Genomic DNA, 21,926 nt, shown 5'->3' with positions numbered 1-21,926 from the left:
AACACAACTTATGTTTTAAAAGACAGTTGAATTAGGTATTATCATAATCTCTTCCTCAGTAGTAACTTAATAAAAAATGTACAGTTCACTCTTAAGTATACAAAGTAATATATGGTGCTTACATAACCAGGGGGAACAATTTGTGAAGATGACCTGGGGCAGTTCTGGCTCATATTCAGAAATTAAATGGTTCAGAGTCAGTGGTTTTTAGACTATTCATCTATGCTTATTCAGAAACTCAGATGAACCCTAAATAAATGTGGAATACTTATTTGAGACATTAGATTGCTGTCTGGTTATGGCCAATTGAAAGTATTTCCTCTGAAACAGATCTCCTTAGATTTTTAAATATTTAAACACTCACCAAGCTAGATAGATCATGGAGACAATGAAGATGAGTAACACGAATGCCCCAGCTGCTACACCGTAAACCCAAGTCTTTAGTCTCCCATCTAAGAAGAAGAGATATTGGTCATTAATTTACCTTAGTCTGCTATATATATTACAGTCTTTAACTATGACCAACGACCAGTCACATATGACCAAGTTCTTTCAAAATGCAAAATGAATTATTGCTTAGGCAGAGTTAATGATTAATGCAAAGCTGCTATTGTTATGTGTTAGATGCTCTTTCATTAAAGATAAATTATCAATGAAAATTGAATTGCAAAACAATAAATAATTTTGTGATTCGAGTTCAGATTTCAAGTTAATATGTCTAAATTTCTACTACTTCCTATATGGACTTTACTTTAAACTCAACATATGTGTTACACTATATAAATCTTTTCTTCTGATTTTCATTCTATCTTCAGAATGTCAATTGTGAGAAAGGAAGAAAATAATGCAATTTCAAGAAATTCCTACAACTTTTTTGATGCTGACAGGTATCTCAACATAAATTTTGTCATTTAAATATTTTTTCAGATGAATTGAAAGTAAATACATCAAACATTTTTGGAATTAATAATCCTTTATCTAGTTTATACTTTAGAGTGTGGTGTGCCTTAAAACTAATTTGACAATATCATTTGTAAAAATAACCAAGTTTGATTAACACATGAAAGACTCTCAAGATAACTTTTTTCCTATCTTTTCTATTTATGGAATCAGACAAGACAGGAACTTTTTTTTCTAGTTTTATGATAGGAACTTTTATAATTTGGTTTTCTGGTCTCATTCTCTTTGAACTTCTGTTTTATATTCTGCATAAACTTCAAATGGGTGATAGTATTAATGATATTGCCTAACTTGTTCTTCACACCAACATATTTTCTGTTATACTCAACCAGCTAAACATTAATTTTAATATTGAAATTATAGATTGGGCAAACTGACCCCATAGAGACTCTGGTTTATCCAACATTTGAAAGATGTCAAAAGCAAATCAGTACTATGATGATGATGATTATTTTTGCCTAGAGCTGGATCAACTTAGGAGTTCATTCATATGCTGGAAATAAACCAAGTTAATATTCTAGATATTCTTTTTTTCAATTCTGAACATTTAAAAAAACCGTGTGAGTTCAAAATCAAAAGAACTATTCTACTGTTAGGTTTATCTCTTCTGAGAGAAATTCAACAAATACTTTTGGGTTTTTCAGAAAACAAGAGCAATGTCTAATTGTATGTTTTTATAATGTATACCTTTTTAATACATTAAAATGTTCATTTTAGGAAAAGTATAAAATGAAAAATGACAATAATAATGTGTTATCTTTAAAAAACAGTTTTTATATGAGGAGATCTGCTTGGATTCTTGGTTAAGGTCAAGATTGCAAATGGCCATTTGTTGGTCTGCCATCTTGGACACTGAGGAGAGCCTCCCATGGTTCCACAGACAGGTCGGCTTTACAAAATAAATTTTATCTTCAGATCAAAATCTAATAAAGTCAGGGGTGATGTGGTTATATATGAATCACCCAAGCAGTGAAAATACTTTTTAAAAATCCCAACAGTGATTCACCAGTAAGGTAAAGTGTTTTGACTCCATGCATTAAAAATACAGTTGTGCTAGCTATGCAGATTCTTTCCTTCGTTTCTGAAGTTTCTAATGGAGTTAGGAAGGAGTTTGTGCTTTGCTTTGCCTGGCAATTTCCTTTGGTCATGAAGTGGTGATCCCTCTAGGGTATGAGAAGTGGCATGACCTGAGTTACATATAGCTCCCGTGGCACATTTTTAAGCACCAGCTTAGTCCCAGGAATGAGTATATGGCTGAATCAACTGAGGAGACCGAATGTGCAGAGTAAGGATAGAATGTGACCTGCCTCCAGGCTTCAAATCCATTACTAGATACGTTATGAGCTGTCTGTTTAATGCCATGAGTCTGGTCAGTCTCCAAGTTGAGACTGTCCCATTGAGACGGGAAGGCTCCACGCCTGTCCCCATGTATCTGGTCCTAGTACAGATTCTGAGTATTTGAGTGTGCAGCTCCAAGCACTGACAGAAACTGTTCTGGCTGCCAAGTGTCCCTTGAATTACTGACTTTCCTATTTAGGGTTCAAATATTTAGCACTCTGTGGTCAGATGGAAAATTCTTGAATGTCTTGTCATAGTTTTGATTTGTTCTAGTTCTGCATGACAACACACTTTCCCCCTAATATTTTCACTGTTAGATTGCTTTAATCAATGTGGAAATAATCTTAAATTTATGACTGAAATTTATTAATCCTAGAATTTTTCTCAGAAGAGAGCAGATTCATCTCTCTGAATTTTGAGTATGATTGCCTTTTTCATGATAATTATAAAAATTATAAGAATATAAGACAGTATCAAAAGAAATGATTTTAGATGACATAATTATCTCTTAAGAAAATGCTTGCTCATTATTGGTTAAATGTACAGCCAGAGAACCCCGCATCAGCACACTTCACTTCACCTGGCCCAAACGGCTGCAGAAACCAGGTCCTCCCCCGTCCCGCTGGGTTACTGGAGGGCTGGGTCGGATGCACGGCTCGACTGGTTTTCACGTCTCCTCTTGTGTCCTCCACTGTGGGTACCACCATCACGGGGATGAGTGTGCATTGCTCAAGGGTCCCATTGGAAGACATGACTTCAGTGTACCCTTCTTCACAGCTGCACACCCTTGTCTGCAGGAGAACAAGACTCACACTGTACATGCGAGGTGATCTTTGTACGTGTACCGCAGCTGACCTGAAGGGCAGGCTTTAAGGGAGTGCTGTTCTGGGAATTTACTCCACGTAATTTCTGTCACCACTTTGTAAAAAACAACACACTTTTTTGGTACCTGATACAAATTTATTCTAATGGTAGAAGGAAGTGCATTCAGATTTATTTGTACTGATAAAAGAAGAAGTCCCAAAATAGAATTTTTATGCCTCAAGATATTTTTCGGGGTGAGGGGGGGATGGATTGTACCAGAAGCAGTGTGGTGACAAACGATGCTACTCTAGTGAATTCACACATACCTCGCTACAGTGTGAGTGGGGTTGACTACACGGTGGGTTACAAGACCTGTCAGCATCAGGCTGGCGCACCACCAAGCAGCCCCCTGCAGAACAGAAAATTATATTCTGATAAGTAGCATCTCTTGCAGTGATTAAAAAAAAAAATACACCATTGTTGTGGACAGGTCTTTGAATCCTGAACCTCCTTGGGAGTCCCACAGACTTCCAAGGGCGGCTGACTGGAACCCCTGGTTAGCCTTGACCACTTTATTTAGGAACTTGAGACCCTTCTCATTCAGAGGACACAGCACGGCCACCCCAGCAGGTGCTCAGTAAGACCTGTTGATAGATGACTTTATAGCTGATACTTTGAAAACACTAATTGTCTGCAAGCTAATGTCACAGTTTCTGAGACCAAGTCCAACATTCAAATGCAGATTTAATTCTCTTTTAAAGTTAAAATTCTTTCCTTGTTTTGTGAATAAACAGTCTTCAACTTAAGATACCTTTTTGATTTATGTGACAACCTTGTAAATGGATTTTTTATAATACATATTTCTTTTGGAGAAAGTCACTAATTCAGGATTTTTTTTTTTTTTTTGGTATATAAGAAAACAAATGCAGCTTCTAAGTGGTATGTCTGCACTATTGTTTTAACTTGACACTGCAGTTCTCCAGTGACCCCTCTTATTTCCTCCTCCTTCTCGAGTTTAGTACCAGGTATGCCACAGTTGTTACAATGAAGTTTTCAAGATGAGACTAGATGTCTTTAAGAAACAGAACTGGTAGCACATAAAGAACTCATAGTTTCAAACCATACTTGATCAATTTCACAGAATTTTAGCAAAGCAAAAATTTTCCTTTATTTATGGAACTGATGATCCTCTGGAATCTAATTAAAGGTGTTAACTCCCTGCCTTATCACTTAACATTATAAACAAAATATTCACAGAAAAAGTGTTATGGAAAAGTGGTTAGTCATTGCAAGGCAGCTGGAGTGACATGCTGTACTGAAGTTATTAGCATTAAACACATGAAGACAAAGGAAAATATTGTGAGTTTCCTGTAAGGACAACTATTCATAAAATTAGAACAATCGATCAGGGTAGGTAACATACTTTACATGTTTGTCTACTTCCCATAAACAGTCTCATCTCTCCTAAAACACGGGAGAAGAATGCATATAGTGTTTTATCACAAATCATTTACACAGTTTGTTTTTTTTTGCTATAAAACAGCTTTAGATGGGGATAAATACATGGGATACTCTACTATATGGAAAAGAAATTGAAAATATGATTTCTACAGGTAAGTCTTTTAAAATTTGACTTACCTTTATATTGGGGAATAGCCCCAATTTCAGTGTGAAAAGAACTTGTATTGTGTAGAATAAAAGTCAGACAATGATTATTTGCATCCATATTTGGAAAAAAAAGAAAAAAAACACTGAAAACTAACAGGATTCGCTGGGAAAGCTGTAAAACTCCCGATTAGTTTAAAGAAGAATGTAGACATTCATTTTCAACACCTGAGTTGAGTGGTATCCATGCATGCTAATTCACTTCAGTTGTGTCTGACGACTCTGTGACCCGTGGACTGTAGCCCGCCAGACTCCTCTGTCCAGGGGATTCTCCAGGCAAGAATCCTGGAGTGGGTTGGCATGCCCTCCTCCAAGGAATCTTCCTGACCCAGGGATTGAACCTGCATCCCTTACATCTCTTGCACCTGGGAAGGACCAGATCTCTAATGTCTTCAGGTTCAGAAAGCCTGTGCTCCTCTTCCCAGAGCTCCCTCTCCCCCTGTTACCTCTGACAGTGGCTTGCTTGGATTTTTTTTTTTTCCAGAAAATGACACTATCAGAGAGCAAAGGGTTTCCTGGTAGGTGTCTTGTCTTTATTATAGATGTGTCCACTGAGAGTTGCTATTATCAAGTGTTGCTTACCCCAGATTGCTCATGTATAAAATCTTATCTTCACAAGAATACAGTTTGACATCCTGCTCTAGCTTTCATAGGCTGGAAATGCATAATTAGGTTTCTGTAAATCCAAGTAATTTAAAATTCAATATAAAAATTTATGCTTTCCAAAAAGCATATTGATCCCTGACCCTGTCCTCTTACTGTAGATGTTACAATTAAATTTACAAAAGGATATTACTCAGAGGCACCAAAATGCACACTACCTTTTTTCTGCCAGAGGGTCAAAACAATGGCAGCAAGTCAGCAGGTCCCCTGAACAGTTAACGCGCAACCCTCAGGCTACACTACAGAGTCCTGCGGACAGATCTCCACAAACACGTTGTTTCAGACATCAGGGACCCATCTCTGGGTCCACAGGCTTGACGCTGAGGTTCTTGTTCTGACCTTAGTTCCTTGATATGGAAATTTTTGCAGGGTGGCTCACTCTATCTCTGGAGTCAGTTTTCTTCCCTCTTCAAAGGTCTTTACTGGACTTAGATAAGGAAACTTCTAGTAATTGTAGATTAATTCTATGGGGTCTGTTTGGGTCAAAGGGAATTAAAAAAAAAAGCTCCTCATTTGGATGTCTCCTTTCAACGTATAATAAGCTTTGAGTGGGGACAGAGTGGTACAGTGCCTACTCATATCCCCTGAGCTTGAGTTTTACCAATAGGTCTTGTATCTTAGTTAATAAAAAAAACTAGAGGTCACAGATTTCTGAATTTAAGCAAAATATTTGGGTTTGTATAATCACATTCACTTGGCAATATTTTTGGACTGCATATATTGCCTCTAAGGCACAGAAACAGATATAGTCAACAAAACACTGACTTTTTAGCATGTAGTAAGTTATTAATATATGAGATTTTTAAGGAAACAATCTGAGATTTACTTATAATAGTAATTTATTAGAATTAGACAGTAATCTCTAAAATGGCTGGGTGAGGGGGAATTTAATTGAAACATTTAAAAGTAAAATAATGTATCACTGGTCATCAGGTACACAGCTCAGGTGTCCTGAATTCAACCACATGTGGAATACTGAAGGACTATCTGTTTTCTTAATTATTTCCTTTAACCAATTACATGTGTGTTATAGGAAGACTCTCAAAGAACAAAGAGGAATGGAAGGTTTACCTGTTACATTTACACCATCTGATCTCTGACACCAGACTGTTCGGGAAGAGCCCTTCCAAGCACTGGCCATCCATTTATACTCGTAACACTGTCCATCTGCAGGGCAGAAGACACATTAACAGAGGCATTCTGCAGGCCAGGGGGACAATCATGGAGACAGGTATTAACGAAATATTTATAAACAATTGAAAAGGGATAAGAAGTCCATCCTGAATGATTCAAATGTGAAGTTATCATCCTGAAGTTGGCATATAGATATTACAAAATTCCAGATGCATGCCTAAATGCCAACTAATTTTCCAAGTCGGCTACCACACTATTTGATGTGAACCCAGATTTTCAATTTAAATTTATGTTTTATTTAAAGCATTATATCAGACATACAAATAAGGACAGAGAATAACTGAAAAAATATATTCAACTACCCTTCATTCAATTTGAACAAATATTACCATTTAGTCATATTTGCTTTAGTTTTGTTGATGAGTTAAAAAAACTAACAAACTTGATGTCCTATTATATTCCTTCCTGATCTCCCTCCATGCCTGTCCTGCAATATAGACTATTTTGAAGTAGATACAAGCATTTCTGTGACAGGCTTTCTATTCTTTGAATATAACTATAATAAAAATATATGTAATCCATAAATGACTTACAGCATTATTTTTAGGCAGTTTTAAAATTTAAAAAGCATTATACTGACACATGATACATCTTTTTGAAACTTAATAGTCAATGTTATAGATGAAATATTTCTATGTGATTTTTTAATACAGACACAGTCAATTAATTTTAACTGCTACACAGAATTCCATGATACTAACTACCACAATTTATTTCCTCTATGGGTGGACTTTTAGGTTGTGTTCAGTTTATGCTATTATAACAGTGCCACAGTGGTCAGCCCTGTGCAAGCCTCCTAGTGCTTCTTTAAGGTAAATATTTAGAAGGGAACTTTCTGGGCATTACTGTACAGATAGCTGAAACTTTACTAAACACAGCTCATTCTTTTCTTTAAATGGTGACAGTTTACATACTCCCCAGCAGTGAATAAGAGTTACTCTTGCTCTAAACCCTCACAGACATTTATAAGTTCCAGATTTAAATTTCTTGTCAGTCTTGCGGGTGTGGAAAGCTATCTTGTCATTCTAAATTGCAGCTATCACCAAAGCTATCAAACAGTAAGGAAAATGTTTTGTAGCATTCAGATTTCCTCTTGTGAACTGCATATATGTATCTTCTGGTTCTCTCCAACCCTTCTACTGAAATTTATGCCTTTTCTGAGCTGTGGGAATTTTTGATTCTAGAATAACAGTTCTCAGATGATGGTCCAGGGACCAGGGATGCCTCTGGTGTTCCCTCAGAGTATGTGTGTGAGGATTTTCCCCTCTAACTACACACCTGGGTAAGTAAGCCTGGACTGCCTTCACATACAGAAACTAAACTAAGATGGCAATATACTGAATGCAGAGGCAGATAAGAGAATCCAGCTGTCTTCTGTTCAGCCAGGTGTTACAGAGATGTGAAAAAGTGTAAAACAAGACCATGCTTGTCATTAAAGTTACCTTCTTTTTGCTTTGGAAAATAGTTATTTTTCGGGAAATATGATAACATACAATTGATTTGTGATTGTTTTAAATAAGTTATCACATATTTAAAAACTTAACAGTTGTCATTTTTCAGCGTGCAAAAGTTTGATATGTATACATCAAAGAAAAGCCATTTGGAGTCCTCCATAATTTTGCAACTGTGAAATTGTCTTGGAATGCTGAAAAGTTTCTGGACACTAATTCCTTCAGATTGACTTCAAATATATTTTCTATGTCTGTGGCTTGTCTGGTAACCTTGTTTATGATCTATTTTACCACATGCAAGTGCTCAGGCGCGTCTGACTCTCTGCGACCCCATGGACTGCAGCCCGCCAGGCTCCTCTGTCCATGGGATTCTCCAGGCAAGAGTACTGGAGTGGGTTGTCATGCCTTCCTCCTGTTTCACTATGTAGAGGATTTAAATTTTGATTTAAAAGTATTTTTGTTGTTTACTATTTTTGTTTGTGATTTTGGTGTTGTACTGGGGAGATTTTTCTCATTTTTTCCTACCTTTGTTTCATTTCTTAAGATTTCACATAAATGGGAGTTGTTTAAATTTTTAGTAAGACTCAAAATTAAAGTCATTAGATTTTAGTGTGTGTGCATGTGTGAGCCTATCTGATACACTTGGGTTTTAAAGTTACAGAATCTATGGTTTGCTTCTCCATTCCTCTCAATAAATAACATTCTAAATAGCTGTCAAGTTTTTATATTTATTAGCAAAATGTATTCACAGAAATTATACTTTTTAAACACTATCAGTATTATAACTTTGTCCTCTTCTTTTGTTTCACTGAGTTTTCCATGAGTAGTCTACTTTGTTTGATCAAAAAACAAGCTATTGGTTTTACTGATTATCTTGGTTATTTTCTATCTCACTGAATTTGTATTTATCTGTATTGCTTATACTCTATCTCCCTTTTCATTTTTTTTTAAAATTGAGTTGAAAGTCAAGCTTATATTAACACTTTTCTCTCTCCTGCATAAGCACGTAAGACTTTAAATTCCTTTCTAAATACTTCCCTGCTGCACCCTGCATAACATTTGCTATCTAATGCTCTAGAAATGTAGCGTTCAGTTTTTAGTTCTGTGGGTGCATGAGAGAATTTCTTTGAAATTGTTGTTGCTGATTCCTAATTATCATTATGGGGTAAACAATTCTCTTTCTTTTCTTGGGAATTAACTCATCTATTGTAACTGCTGTCTTATTTCTCCTTCTTTAGTTACCCTGTCCCCAGAATATGGTTGGTAAATTTGAGAAAATGTAATCAATAAGGTGGATAATTCAATAATTCCTGGGTTAAGTCATCTGGCTCAGGTAGCTTTTATTCTAAGCATTGTTCTCCAAAATTCTAAGCTTTCCTCAACTTTTCAGTAATACAGATTTTGGCCCTTCTTTACTAATATATGTCATGCTCCTTAATTACTTCAGAACATAAGCAAGGACGAGAAGGTTTTTTGTTGAGCAAGACATTCTCCGCTAGGTAACAATAATGCTTTGTGGTTTTTGTAAATGTAATGTATTGCTTATATTGGATGCATGGCTCTGTGTACACACATATACACACAGACACATAAACATATATTTTTATATATTCTGTATGCAAAATTCAGACCAATCCTTACCAGTACTTTATCAATTTCTGAGAATATAGTAAAATGTCTCATTTTGCTATTTCTTTGTAATTTTTCTTTCAATTTAAATAAACTGAGGATATTTTTAGATTCACATTGGATCAGGATTGTTATAGGTATGTACAAACAACATGCTCCGAATCTTAACTTTCTTTAATTCATAAAACTTAGAGATACTTTTAAGTATTTCATACCTAACTTATGAAGGGTGGCAAGACTCTTCTCTGAATCTTTAGAATTCAGAATCATGCCCTTAACCTAATTCTCAACTTTTTAAAAGTGAGATCTTAGCAAATTTCCTTATCTAACAGAAAAATTTACACTTTTTCTTTTGCTTATTAACACAACACTGAAATAAACAGGTGTCATGAATGTCACACTCACCGTCACATGACTTTGTTTCCAGCTTCTGCTCTGGGCACAGATGTTGGTTCTCTAGTTCTTGTATAATCACCGCTCTGGAACGGACCTGTATTCCACCAAAACCGAGGTCCTCGCCGTTCACACAGGTCAGCTGACACAGGCTCCAGGAAGACCAGTCCTTCAAATAACAGTCCCCTGCAAAGCACAGGTTGGTAGTTTATACCCTTATCTGTAAAGAATAGCCAGCCAGATCATCATATTATGTTTAAGCCAATTAAACATTGTTTTTAGCTATGCCAGTCACACATGATATCGGTAAGATGTATATTCAGTTCAGTTGCTCAGTTGTGTCCGAGACTTTGCGACCCCATGAATCGCAGCACGCCAGGCCTCCCTGTACATCACCAACTCCCGGAGTTTACCCAAACTCATGTCCATTGAGCTGGTGATGCCATCCAACCATCTCATCCTCTGTCGTCCCCTTCTCCTCCTGCCCTCAATCCCTCCCAGCATCAGGGTCTTTTCCAATGAGTCAGTTCTTTGCATCAGGTGGCCAAAGTAGTGGAGTTTCAGCTTCAGCATCAGTCCTTCCAATGAACACCCAGGACTGATCTCCTTTAGGATGGACTGGTTGGATCCCCTTGCAGTCCAAGGGACTCTCAAGAGTCTATTTATACATTTGTGCTAATAGTGTTATTTTCTGAGTGTACGTTACTGAGCATAGGCTATGTGTTGCTCAATTATATCAAATGTAAACAATGTTTAAAGCAGCTCATCTGTCATGATTCCCCTTATTTTAAATGACAACAATACTGAATTAACACCAACTACTACAGCTCTTGTCATTATCATCATAAAGAGGTTTACTAAGCACTTGGTACTATTAAAAGAAAATGTAAATAGACATAGGTCTTGTTATCTAGGTATTCAAAATTTTGAAGAACTTGAAGTCCAAGGCTTGGTTCCTATTTCTTCCCAAAGTTGTGGAGGTGAGACAGCCAACCAGTCTGCTCTGGTGTGGCAATAACGCACACAATTTCCTCTGACCTGTATCTTCAGTCCACTTCTGCTACTTTCTTCAATTATATACTGAAGAATAATATATATGCAAAATGATGACACAGCATAAGTGCACAGATAGCTGAATTTTCACAATCAGATTAAATACCCATGTAAGCAACCTTTAAATCAAGCGACAAAGCATTCTCAGAATCTCAGTAACCCTCCCCACGTTATGCATGGAGTAGAACCACATGCATTAATGTTTGGTTTCTTTCACTCATTTATGTTTGTGAGATCCATCACAATTTGCTCATTGTTACTGCTGTGCTTTCTGATATAAACATACCACCATTTACATATCCATTCTACTATTGATGGGCGTGTATAGAGTTGTAAATTTTTCTCATTATGAATACTACTGTTGTGAACATTTTAGAATGAGTCTTTTGGTGAACTTACATATGTATTTTTTGGGGGTATATAACTAGAAATTAGTTATAGTTCTGTAGGAATTGTTGGGTCATAGTATGTGTTCATCTTCAACCATTTTCAGAACAGGGAAAACTTAACAGAATATACCTTTCCCATACACTAATTCATTCTTTAGGACACTGCTTGATGATACTGTTCAGAGGGTACAGTACCTTTTGATAAATACAGATCCATAAGAAGTTCTTATCACTTTAGTTATTTCTGCCATATCACCTAATTTATATTGCCTTATATTATGCTGAAGATGTCTAACGTTAGCACAAAGTTGCCTGGAGATCTGATTAATGAAAAAACTTCTTGTGCCAGGATTAAGAAGTTCTAGAAAGATGTGAATTATTGACAAACAGATACATGTATAATACTACAGTGGAGTGATTTTTGTAGGTCTTTATTATCGTGTGTCATTATTACTCTATGTAATGTCATCCTAAAATGAAGGCAATTCTAGTAAATTTTGGAATTGCTCGGGAGAAAGAAACTAGTAAGAATTTTTAAGCGGTCAAAGAAAGTTTTAGAAATATTTATATCCCTTAGCAAATGCTACTTTTGGGTCACTCAGGTTTTAATTATACAGGAGAAACTATTAAAAATGAAATAGAGGAACTCATGTCAATATGAGTGTAGTATAACTTCATCTCAGAGACTGCAAATTCCATGGAAGTAAAATACACCTTTTTACTACTAGGCTTAAGTTCTCTTCTCATATCACTTGACATAGTGTATTTTGACACAAAACTCAATCTTTTAATGTTAGTCTGTGAATTATACAATTAGCACTCCAAAATAATCTATGTCAAGCTTCCAAGATTTAATAACAGTAAAAGAGTGTGATGCACTGACTTACATAAAATATATTTTTATACTTTGCCATATAAACCACTGTAATAATAAAACTACACTCTACCAAAGATAATTACAACTGTTTGAGATGCATTTGCTACCTCAGTATTCTACTCTTTAAGCTTATTAGCTCCTATGTTGCTAGCTTTTAAAACCCATCATTGGAAAAAATTAGCAAGAGAGGAGTGGAAATGAATAGATTGTAATTTACAACAGGAGCCTCCCACCGGATTTCTAATTTGCTTTAATTAAAATGGTGAATTGCCCTGTTCTATGTTACTTTGAGATCTTGAAAATTTTCAAGTTGTTTACAACAGATTTTATATTGGAGTGTAGTTGATTAACAATGAGGTGTTAGCTATACGTGCACAGCGAAGTGATTCCCTGTCCTGTACAAGTATCCACTAGTTTTCAGCTTCTTTCCCCACTTAAACTGTTACAGAATACTAAGCCAAGTTCCCTGTGCTACACAGCGAGCCTTGTCAATTATCTGGAGGAGTGGGCACATGTCAATCACAAGCTCCCAATCCACTTCCCAACCACTCCCCCGGGGAACCAACTTTGTGCTCTTGTGAGTCTGTATCTGTTTTGTAAATAGTTCACTTGTATCTTTCTTTTAGATTCCACATGCATGTAAGCATCATCATATGGTATTTCTCCTTCTCTGACTGACTTAACTTATACTAATCTCCAGGTCCATCGCTGTTGCTGCAAATGACATTGCTTCACTCTTGTTAATGGCTGAGTAATATTCCCTTGTATATGTGTACCACATCGTCTTTGTCCATTCCTCTGTCAATTACATCGACACTTTGATTACCTGCAGTGACTGTAAACACCACCACAAAGAACACAGGCGTGCATGAATCTTCTTCGAATTATGCCCAGGAGTGGGACTGCTAGATCATATGGTAGTTCTACTTTTAGCTTTTTAAGCAGCTTCCACACTCCTAAACGGCTGGACCAAATCGTATGTCCACAAACGGTGTGGGAGGGTTCCCATCTCTCCACAGTCTGCAGCGCCTACTGCCGGCAACTTGACACGACGGCCGTTCTGACAGGTGGCAGGTGAGACCTCCTTTAAGCAGCTTGCCCTTCTCAAATACTGACAGACACCTCAGCAGAACAGATTTGAGAGCCTGGGGTTTGTCTGGGGTGGGGGGCTGGCTGGTGAAGGGAAATGGGCAAGACACGCAAACCCGTGGGTGTTTGTTCTGGCACATTCCACCCTCATTCAGAACCCAGAGCAGTCCTTTCCGGAAGTCTACGGTTCCCCAATAAGCAGAGTCGGGAATGAAGACATGCTGCCTCCTTGTGGCCATTTTGAGTAACAGCAACGTTAAAACGGGCACAAGGGCACTTGAAACTCTCAAGGTCTGCGGGGCTGGAAGACTGCTTCCCTCAAGAAATGGCTGGGGTACGTAATAGAGTAACAATTCAAAACAGGGCAGGCTTTGAAGAAGCCAATTTCAACAGGTAACTTTACTCACTGTGTAAAAGGAAAAAGGACCTAACACAGATCCTCAACATTGTACATCATTAGAGGAATGCAAATCAAATCTATACTGAGGGATCACCTCTCAACTGTCAGTGAGGCAATCATCAAAAAGTCTAAAAACAGTAAGTGCTGGAGCGGGCCTGGAGAAGGGGAACTCTCCTCACTGCTGCTGAAAACGGAAACTGCTAACGGCCACTGTGGAGAACAGCGTGGAGTTTCCTTAAAAACCTAAAGACACAGACACCACATGGTCTGGGATATTTACACGGGAATATATATACAGAGAAGGACCTGCCAGGGATCATTCTAGGTGAATTATGTCAGAGACAGGAAGACAAATATCGTACAGTATCGCTTATAGATGGAATCTAAAAAACTGACACCAAAAACTCAGTTACAAAGAGACTCAGTCTTGGAAGAGCCGCTCAGGATTGCTGAAGGGGAAAGAGCGAAGGCAGGGTTCGATCAGGATGCTGGGATTAATATACACACACTCAAGTGTCTTCAGAAAGAGCATCGCCAAGCGTCCACAGCATAGCGCAGGGAGGCCTCGTTAACCCGTCAGCGTACACGAGAGACGCAAAGCATCCCCGAAAGACAGACATCCATCCCCGGAGACTGCTTCAAGCTGTCGTGCCCTGCAACCGACTCAACACTGGAGAGCAACTATACTTCAGTAGAAAGTAAGCATCACTGTGATAAATAAAAGGAATCGCCCTCAGGGCCCAGTGACCTGGGCTGCGGCCACATCCCTGGAGACGGGGCAGCTTTGGGTGCAAGGATGGACTGTCCTGGGTCTGAGAGGGACATGCCAGCAACTGAGCCCCCGCAGGACCTGCAGTGGGGGCTTTCCTGGTGGCTCAGCTGGTAAAGAATCCACCTGCAATGCAGGAGACCCTGTTGGATTCCTGGGTTTGGACGATGTCCTGGAGAAGGGATAGCCTACCCACTCCAGGATTCCTGGGCTTCCCCGGTGGCTCAGCTGGTAAAGAATCCACCTGCAATGAGGAAGACCTCGGTTCAACCCCTGGGTCAGGAAGATCCCCTGGAGGAGGGCATGACAACTCACTCTAGTGTCCTTGCCTGGAGAATCCGCATGGACAGAGGAGCCTGGTGGGCTACAGTCCATGGGGTCGCAGAGTCCTCCGCGACTGAGCAACTAAGCGTCGCACCGCAGGACCTGCAGCGTTTGTCCCCTCTGGACGAAAGCACAATCTCGGGACCCAGACTGGCCCTCCACAGCCACACCACACCTAAGGTGCCCAGAGGATGGTGAACCCTTGGGCTGGAGGAAGATATCTGCTCTCCAGGACTGCCGGTGGTGGGGTTCCTACCTCCAGATTCCTTCCTTAGAGGCGTCCAACTTAAAGACAGCACTCTCTGCAGGGAAGAATCGAAGGTTTGAGGTTTTGTCAGGCAGTGGGGGTGAAAAATGATGGGCAAGAAGTAATGAGACAAGCCTGTGGGTGTCTGTTCTGGCACATTCCACACTCATTGTCTGGTTCAGCAATAACCGGAGATGGGGAAGTGCTGCCACACTGTGGCTGATTCTGGTAACAGCAGCTTTAGGACCAGTGCTGGGGCACATTAAACTCAAAAGGCCTGCAGGGCTATAAATATCTTCTACCCTGCAGTCACGGCCTGGGGTACATAACCAACTAACACTTAGAAACAGGGCACGCTTTAAAAAAGCCAATTTCAATAGGTAAATGCTAATCACACTCTTTAAAAGGAAAAAAAAGCAAAACAAAACCACCTACAAAGATCCTTACCAGTGCCTACTAAGAGAAAGACAACCGAATCTACACAGAGGCATCACCAACTCTGACTCACCAGCATGGCCATCACCAAAAAGACTACAAAGAGGAAGTGCTAGAGAGGCAACCCTCCTGCAATGCTGCTGAAAACAAAAGTGGTAACAGCCTCCCTGGAGAAGAGCATGGAGATTCCTTACAACCCAGACACAAGTACAATATGGCCCGGAAATCCCACTTTTGCGTGTACATTTGGAGCAAAGTATAACTGGAAAAGACAACATGCACCCCAACATTCATTGCAGCACTATTTACAATAGCCAGGGCATGAAGGCAACTGTAATATCCTTTCAGAGATGAATGGATCAAGAGGATGTGTGTCTGTGTGTGTGTGTGTGTGTGTGTGTGTGTGTGTGTGTCTGTATAAAAGAGAATGTTACTCAGCCATTTGAAGGAACACAGAAGGACCTACCAATGATCATTCTAGATGAAGTACATCAGACACAGGAAGACAAAGGTCATAGGGGATCAGTTATAGATGGAATGTATAAATTGATATAAAAGAACTCCTTCCCAAAAGATAAAGACACAGTCTTGGAAATACCACTCAGGGTTACTGAAGAGGAAAGATTTGGGGTTGGGTGGGGAGGGTTTAATTAGGACTTTGGGATTAACATATATACACACTCAAATATCTCTAAGAGCATCAACAAGCGCCTACGTTTCAGCAGAAGGAAGCCTACTCAACACTCTAATACCCTATAGGGGAAAAACATCCCTCAAAGATGAGATAGTCATCTAGCTTATCAAGTTGATGCACACCTACAACAAACTCAACATTGGAAATCAACTATATTTCAAATAAAATTTTTAATTTGACAAATAAAATGAATGGCCCCCTGTATTCCTCTCAGGCCTCTGTGAGCCGGGCTGCTGCCACATCCCTGGAGTCTGATCAGCCTTGGGTGAAAGGCTGGATGGTCCTTGGATATGCCAACAAGTGAGTGCGCCTAGGGCCTGTAGTGTTTGCTCCCTCTGGGTGGAAGCAGAATCTCGGGACCCGGGCTGGCCCTCCACAGCCACACCAAGCTGAGGCACCAGGAGGAGGCTGGACCTTCTGGGCTGGAGGAGCTCTGTAAAGTCATCTGGTTCCTAGGGCTCCCAGTGGTCGGGTTCTTACCTCCAGATTCCATCCTTAGAGCGGCCTGACTTAAAGATGACAGCACCTTCAGAAGGGCAGAATTGAAGTTTGGGATTTGTCCAGATTGCGGGTGAAGAATGATGGGCAAGAAGCAATAACACACAGGCCCTTGGGTCATTGTTCTGGCACATTCCACTCTGACTTAACAACCCAGGACACAATCTTCTCTGACTCTGGTGCCCCAATAACCAGAGAGGGGGAAAGAAGAGGTGCTGCCACCTCGTGGCCGTTGCCAGGAACAACAACTTTAAAAACTGGGCAGGGGCTCTTAAAATTCACAAGGTCTCTGGGGCTGTGAATGCCTCCTGCCCTCAAGAAATAATCATGTCACAATTTGAAACAGGCAGGCATTCAAGAAGCCCATTTCAACAGGTAAATTTTACTCACACTCTTAAAGGAAAAAAGCACCGACAAAGATCCTTACCAGCGCCCACTGTCAGACAAAGCAAATATCTCCACAGAAGTATCACCTCTCATCTGTCAGAATGGCTATCATCAAAAAGTCTACAAACAGTAAGCGCTGGAGAGGGGCTGCAGAAAAGGGAACCCTTCTGCACTGCTGCTGAAAACAAAAATTGCTAACAGCCACTGTGGAGGACAGCATGGAGCTTCCCTGAGACCCTAAAGACACAGTACATTATGGTCCGGAAATCCCACTCCTGGGTGTGTATCTGGAGAAAAGTATAACTGGAGAAAGCAAACCCCACTGTTTGTTGGGGTTTCAGTATAACTGGAAAAATGTCCCAGGTAACTGGGAAAATCAAACCACCCCAATGCTCACTGCAGCACCATTTACAATAGCTAAGACGTGAAGCAATCCCATGTCCTTCCAGGGATGAACGGAAAAAGATGTACTTACATACAAGGGAATGTCACTCAGCCATCTCAATGAAGAAACTAATACCATTTGCAGGAACATAGAAGGACTTACTGACGATCATTCTAGGTGCAGTACATCTGATAGAGGAAGACAAATATCTGACAGTATCACTTTTAGATGAAATCTAAAAATGGAGACAAGGGAATTCATTTACAGAAGACAAAGAGTCACAGTCTTAGAAAATGCACCTAGGATTTTGTTGGGGGAAGAGCAGGGGTGGGCTTAGATCAGGACGTTGGGATTAACATGTGGTGGTGGTGATTTAATAGCTAAGTGGTGTCGCAGTCTGGAGACCTCATGGAGCCCACCGGGCTCCTCTGTCCATGGGATTTCCCAGGCAAGAATACTGGAGTGGGTTGTCATTTCCTACTCCAGGGGGTCTTCCTGACTCAGGGACTGAACCTGTGGGTCCTGCATTGGCAGTCGGATTCTTTACCACTGAGCCACCAGGGAAGCTTTGGAGATGACATTGTTGTTGTTCAGTCACCCAGTCGTGTCCGACTCTTTGTGACCCCATGGACCGCAGCACGCCTGGCCTCCCTGTCCCTCACCATCTCCTGAAATTTGCCCAAGTTCATGTCCACTGCACTGGTGATGCCTTCCAGCCATCTCATCTTCTATTAACATATATACACTCAAATATCTCAAAAAAGAGCATCAACAAGGAGCAATGTATGGTATACCACAGACAACCCTACTCACCACTCTCATACCCCAGCAGGGCAAAGCATCCTCAAGAGACCAGATACTCATCTATGTATATCTGCATCTAGTTGCTGTCTACCTACAACAAACCCTGGGATGCAAATACACTGCAACAGAAAATAAGTACTAATTTTACAAGTAAAATGAGTTCTCTCCTATATTCCCCGTAGGGCTTGGTGACCCTGGCTACTGTTACACCTTGGAGCCTGAGCAACCTGGGTCCCCCAACTGGGCTATCCACGGTGCTGAGGGAGGTGATAGCAATGCGCCAGCAAGTGAGCCCATGCTGGGCCCAGAATGTTTGTCCCCTTGGATGAAAGCACAGTGTCCAGGCTAGGGGCCAGCCCTCCACAGGGATACCTATTGCACCCAAAGGATGGTGGGCCTTGGGGCTGGAAGAACTTTGAAAAGTTATCAGGTCTCCATAGCTCCTGTTGGTAGGGTTCCTACCTCCAGTTTCCTTCCTTCGAGGTGCCCAACTTAGAGATGACAGCACCATCGGCAGGGCAGATGTGAAGGGTTTGGGATTTGTCCAGGTAGGGGTGAAGAACATAGGCAGGAAATAATGAGCCACAACCCTTGAGTCTTTTTTCTGTTACATTCCACTGTCATTTACAACCCAGGAACAGGAGTTTCTCTAAGGCTCTGGTGCCCCAATGACCAGAGTTTGGAAAGAATAAATGCTGCCGCCTTGTGGCCATTTCTAGAAAAAGCAAATTGAAATCTTGTGCTCAGCGGCACTAAAAACTCAATAGGACTGTAGGGCTGTAAGTGACTCCTGCTTTAAGACAACGGCCTGGGGTACATAATTGAATAACAACTCAAAACAGGGCAGGCTTTCAAAAAGTCAATTTCAACAGGGGAATTTTACTCATACTCTTTAAAAGAAAAAACGCACCTACAAAGGTCCTACCTATAGCCTATTGTTAGAGAAAAGCAAATTAAGGACCTCCCTAGTGGTTCAGAGGTTAAGAGTGTGCCTTGCACAGGTTCGATTCCTGGTCTGGGAAGATCCCACATGCCAGGGAGCAGCTAAGCCTGTGCACCACAGCTGGAGCTCATGAGATGTTCAGCTACTGAAGCGTGGGCACCTAGGACCCAAGCTCCACAACAAGAGACGCCACTGCAATGAGAAGCCCGCGCACCGCAACTAGAGAAAGCCTGCATGCAGCAACAGCGAACTAGCACAGACAAAAAAAGAAACCCAGAAACAAACAAACATATATATAAAAAAAAGGCAAATCAAATCTACACATCTACACTGAGGTATCACCTCTCACCTGTCAAAATGACCACCATCAAAAGGTCTACAAAGAGCAAATGCTAGGAAGGGCCTGGAAAAAAGGGAACCTTCCAACGCTGCTGCTGAAAACCTAAGTTGCTAACAACCACGTGGAGAACAGCACGGAGGTTCCTTAAGAACCTAAAGACACAGATACTGTATGGTCTGGAAATCCCGCTCTTGGGCCTGTGTCCAGAGAAAAGTATGACCACCCCAAAGTTCAGTGCATCACTGTTTACAACAGCCAAGACATGGAAGCTAAATGTCCAAGAAGAGAGAATGCACAAAAACATGTACGTACATACAATGGAATGCTACTCAGCTATGAAACAGAATGAAATAATGCCATCTGCAGCAACAGGGAAGGACCTGGAGATTATTGTGTTAAATGAAGTCAGTCTGACAGAGAAAGACAAATATCGCATGCTATCAGTTATATGTGGAATCTAAAAAAACCACACAAATGAACTTATTTCTAAAACATGGACTCATAAACTTCAAAAATAAACTTGTGGTTTTCAAAGGAAAAAGGTGAGAGGGAGGGATAAATTAGGAGTTTGAGATTAACATACATACACTACTATCTATAAAATAGGCAGATAACAAGGACCAATTTCCCTATAATAAAGGGAAATCTACTCATCATTTTCGAATAATCTATATGGGAAAAATATCAAAGTGTATATGTACATAACTGAATCACTTGGCTTTACACCTGATACTTACACATTATTGTAAATCAATTATACTCCAATATAAAATAGCAATTAAATGTAAAAAGACAATTTATACCCAGTCTTGTTCTTTTCTAGCCCACAAATATATTGCTGCCCCTTGATCTTAAGCCCAAGGTCATGCTTGACAATGTGATTATTTTGACTCTATCTGCCTTTGAAAGGTGCTCTGCATGAACCCAAATTCCTCATCATTAACATATCACTTCCTGCTAGTTATTTCTACACCACTTGATACTTCCACATTTCACTTGCTTAGACTCCTGTGTCCAATGTTGAGCCACAATGATTTCTTTGAAAGTTTTCTCACAAAGCATTATTTTTTCTTACTCTTGAATGATAATTTAGCTGGCAGTAGAATTTTAGGTTGTTGATTATTTTGTATCACACTCTGAATATATTCCATTATCTCTTGACTTCCATCTAACTAAGACAATATCTGTTATAATTCTGATTGTCTTCCAGTATGTGGGTAATCTGCTTTTTTCTTTCTGAATGCTTCATACATTCTCTATTTTCCTGCATTTTATGTCTTCACTACAGTGTATCTAGGTGTGAATTTACTGTACACTGTACCCAGGACCCACAAGAAGCTTTCATTATGACTTAAATCCTTCTCTATGTGTTATGTGTATAAACACTGCCTCTCTCTCATTCTCCGTTCTCTCTTTCTGGAAATCCTGAATACATATATGTTCTGCCATTCTTTGCAGATGTTAAAACTCAGGGGGTGAGTGCCAATAGAGGCTCATGTGGAACTGGACTTCACCCCCAGCTGGCAAGAAGGAGGCAGTGCCCACTTGATCCACACTACAGCCTCTAGCTGTTTGCACAGGTATTACTGAATGAGAAGACTGCCGACATCTCTTACCTTGGGCTTACACATGCACCCCTTCACCGTGGTCCTGGTAAGGAATGGAATGAGAAGACTGCCGACATCTCTTACCTTGGGCTTACACATGCACCCCTTCACCGTGGTCCTGGTAAGGAATGGCCAAAAGTATGAATTCTGTTTTGCTGTTGTTACCTGGGCAAGGCTGGGTGCAGGTTTCTTCAAGAACCACTTTTTTATTACCATCTAGAGTGGGTTCAATATCAGTGCAGAATTCTTCATCCACCACTTTGCTGAAATCGTCAGCTGACCCATCACTCACTACACAAGAAATATTCCTTGTTCTGGTCCCTTCGCCACACTGTGCATCCTGAAATGGAGGAAGAAATGACTAATCAGGAAAGAAAATAATTCATTAGTTAGCTTATCGCTCAACAGTCATCTCTGCACCGCTGATTATGATTTATGAGCAGTTTAAGGAGCATCTGAAACCCTAGGGAAGAAGTCCTGTAGGGCACTAGCTATAAAGCATACCATGAACAATTTATTTGTTTTCTAGCCGAAGACAGGCAAATAAATTTTCATTAAAATGGATCAGTCTCCAAATGGTTTTAAAAT

General features: G+C 40.1%; 1 protein-coding gene and 1 long non-coding RNA gene across 2 annotated transcripts in view; one reads left to right on the top strand and one right to left on the bottom strand.

Moving 5' to 3' along the window:
• The window catches only part of THSD7A (thrombospondin type 1 domain containing 7A), a 446,988-nt gene that overhangs the window by 5,692 nt on the left and 419,370 nt on the right, over window positions 1–21,926 (bottom strand). The window contains exons 21-26 of the mRNA XM_070470953.1: window positions 21,504–21,678; window positions 10,110–10,283; window positions 6,502–6,597; window positions 3,429–3,511; window positions 2,879–3,089; window positions 365–452 (exon numbers count right to left, since the gene is read on the bottom strand). Of these exons, the coding sequence (XP_070327054.1) occupies window positions 365–452; window positions 2,879–3,089; window positions 3,429–3,511; window positions 6,502–6,597; window positions 10,110–10,283; window positions 21,504–21,678 (827 nt within the window). The remainder of the gene's footprint in view (window positions 1–364; window positions 453–2,878; window positions 3,090–3,428; window positions 3,512–6,501; window positions 6,598–10,109; window positions 10,284–21,503; window positions 21,679–21,926) is intronic.
• LOC139036077 (uncharacterized) lies at window positions 448–21,594 on the top strand. The gene is made up of 5 exons (XR_011488812.1): window positions 448–887; window positions 4,646–4,715; window positions 6,464–7,906; window positions 10,132–10,296; window positions 21,190–21,594. It is a non-coding gene; the product is annotated as an uncharacterized lncRNA (long non-coding RNA).

The sequence above is a fragment of the Odocoileus virginianus genome, chromosome 1 (assembly GCF_023699985.2).
Source record: "Odocoileus virginianus isolate 20LAN1187 ecotype Illinois chromosome 1, Ovbor_1.2, whole genome shotgun sequence".
In the NCBI taxonomy this organism is placed as follows: Eukaryota; Metazoa; Chordata; class Mammalia; order Artiodactyla; family Cervidae; genus Odocoileus; species Odocoileus virginianus.
The sequence above is the reverse complement of the archived record's forward strand: the minus strand, read 5'-3'. Positions and strand labels throughout refer to the sequence as shown.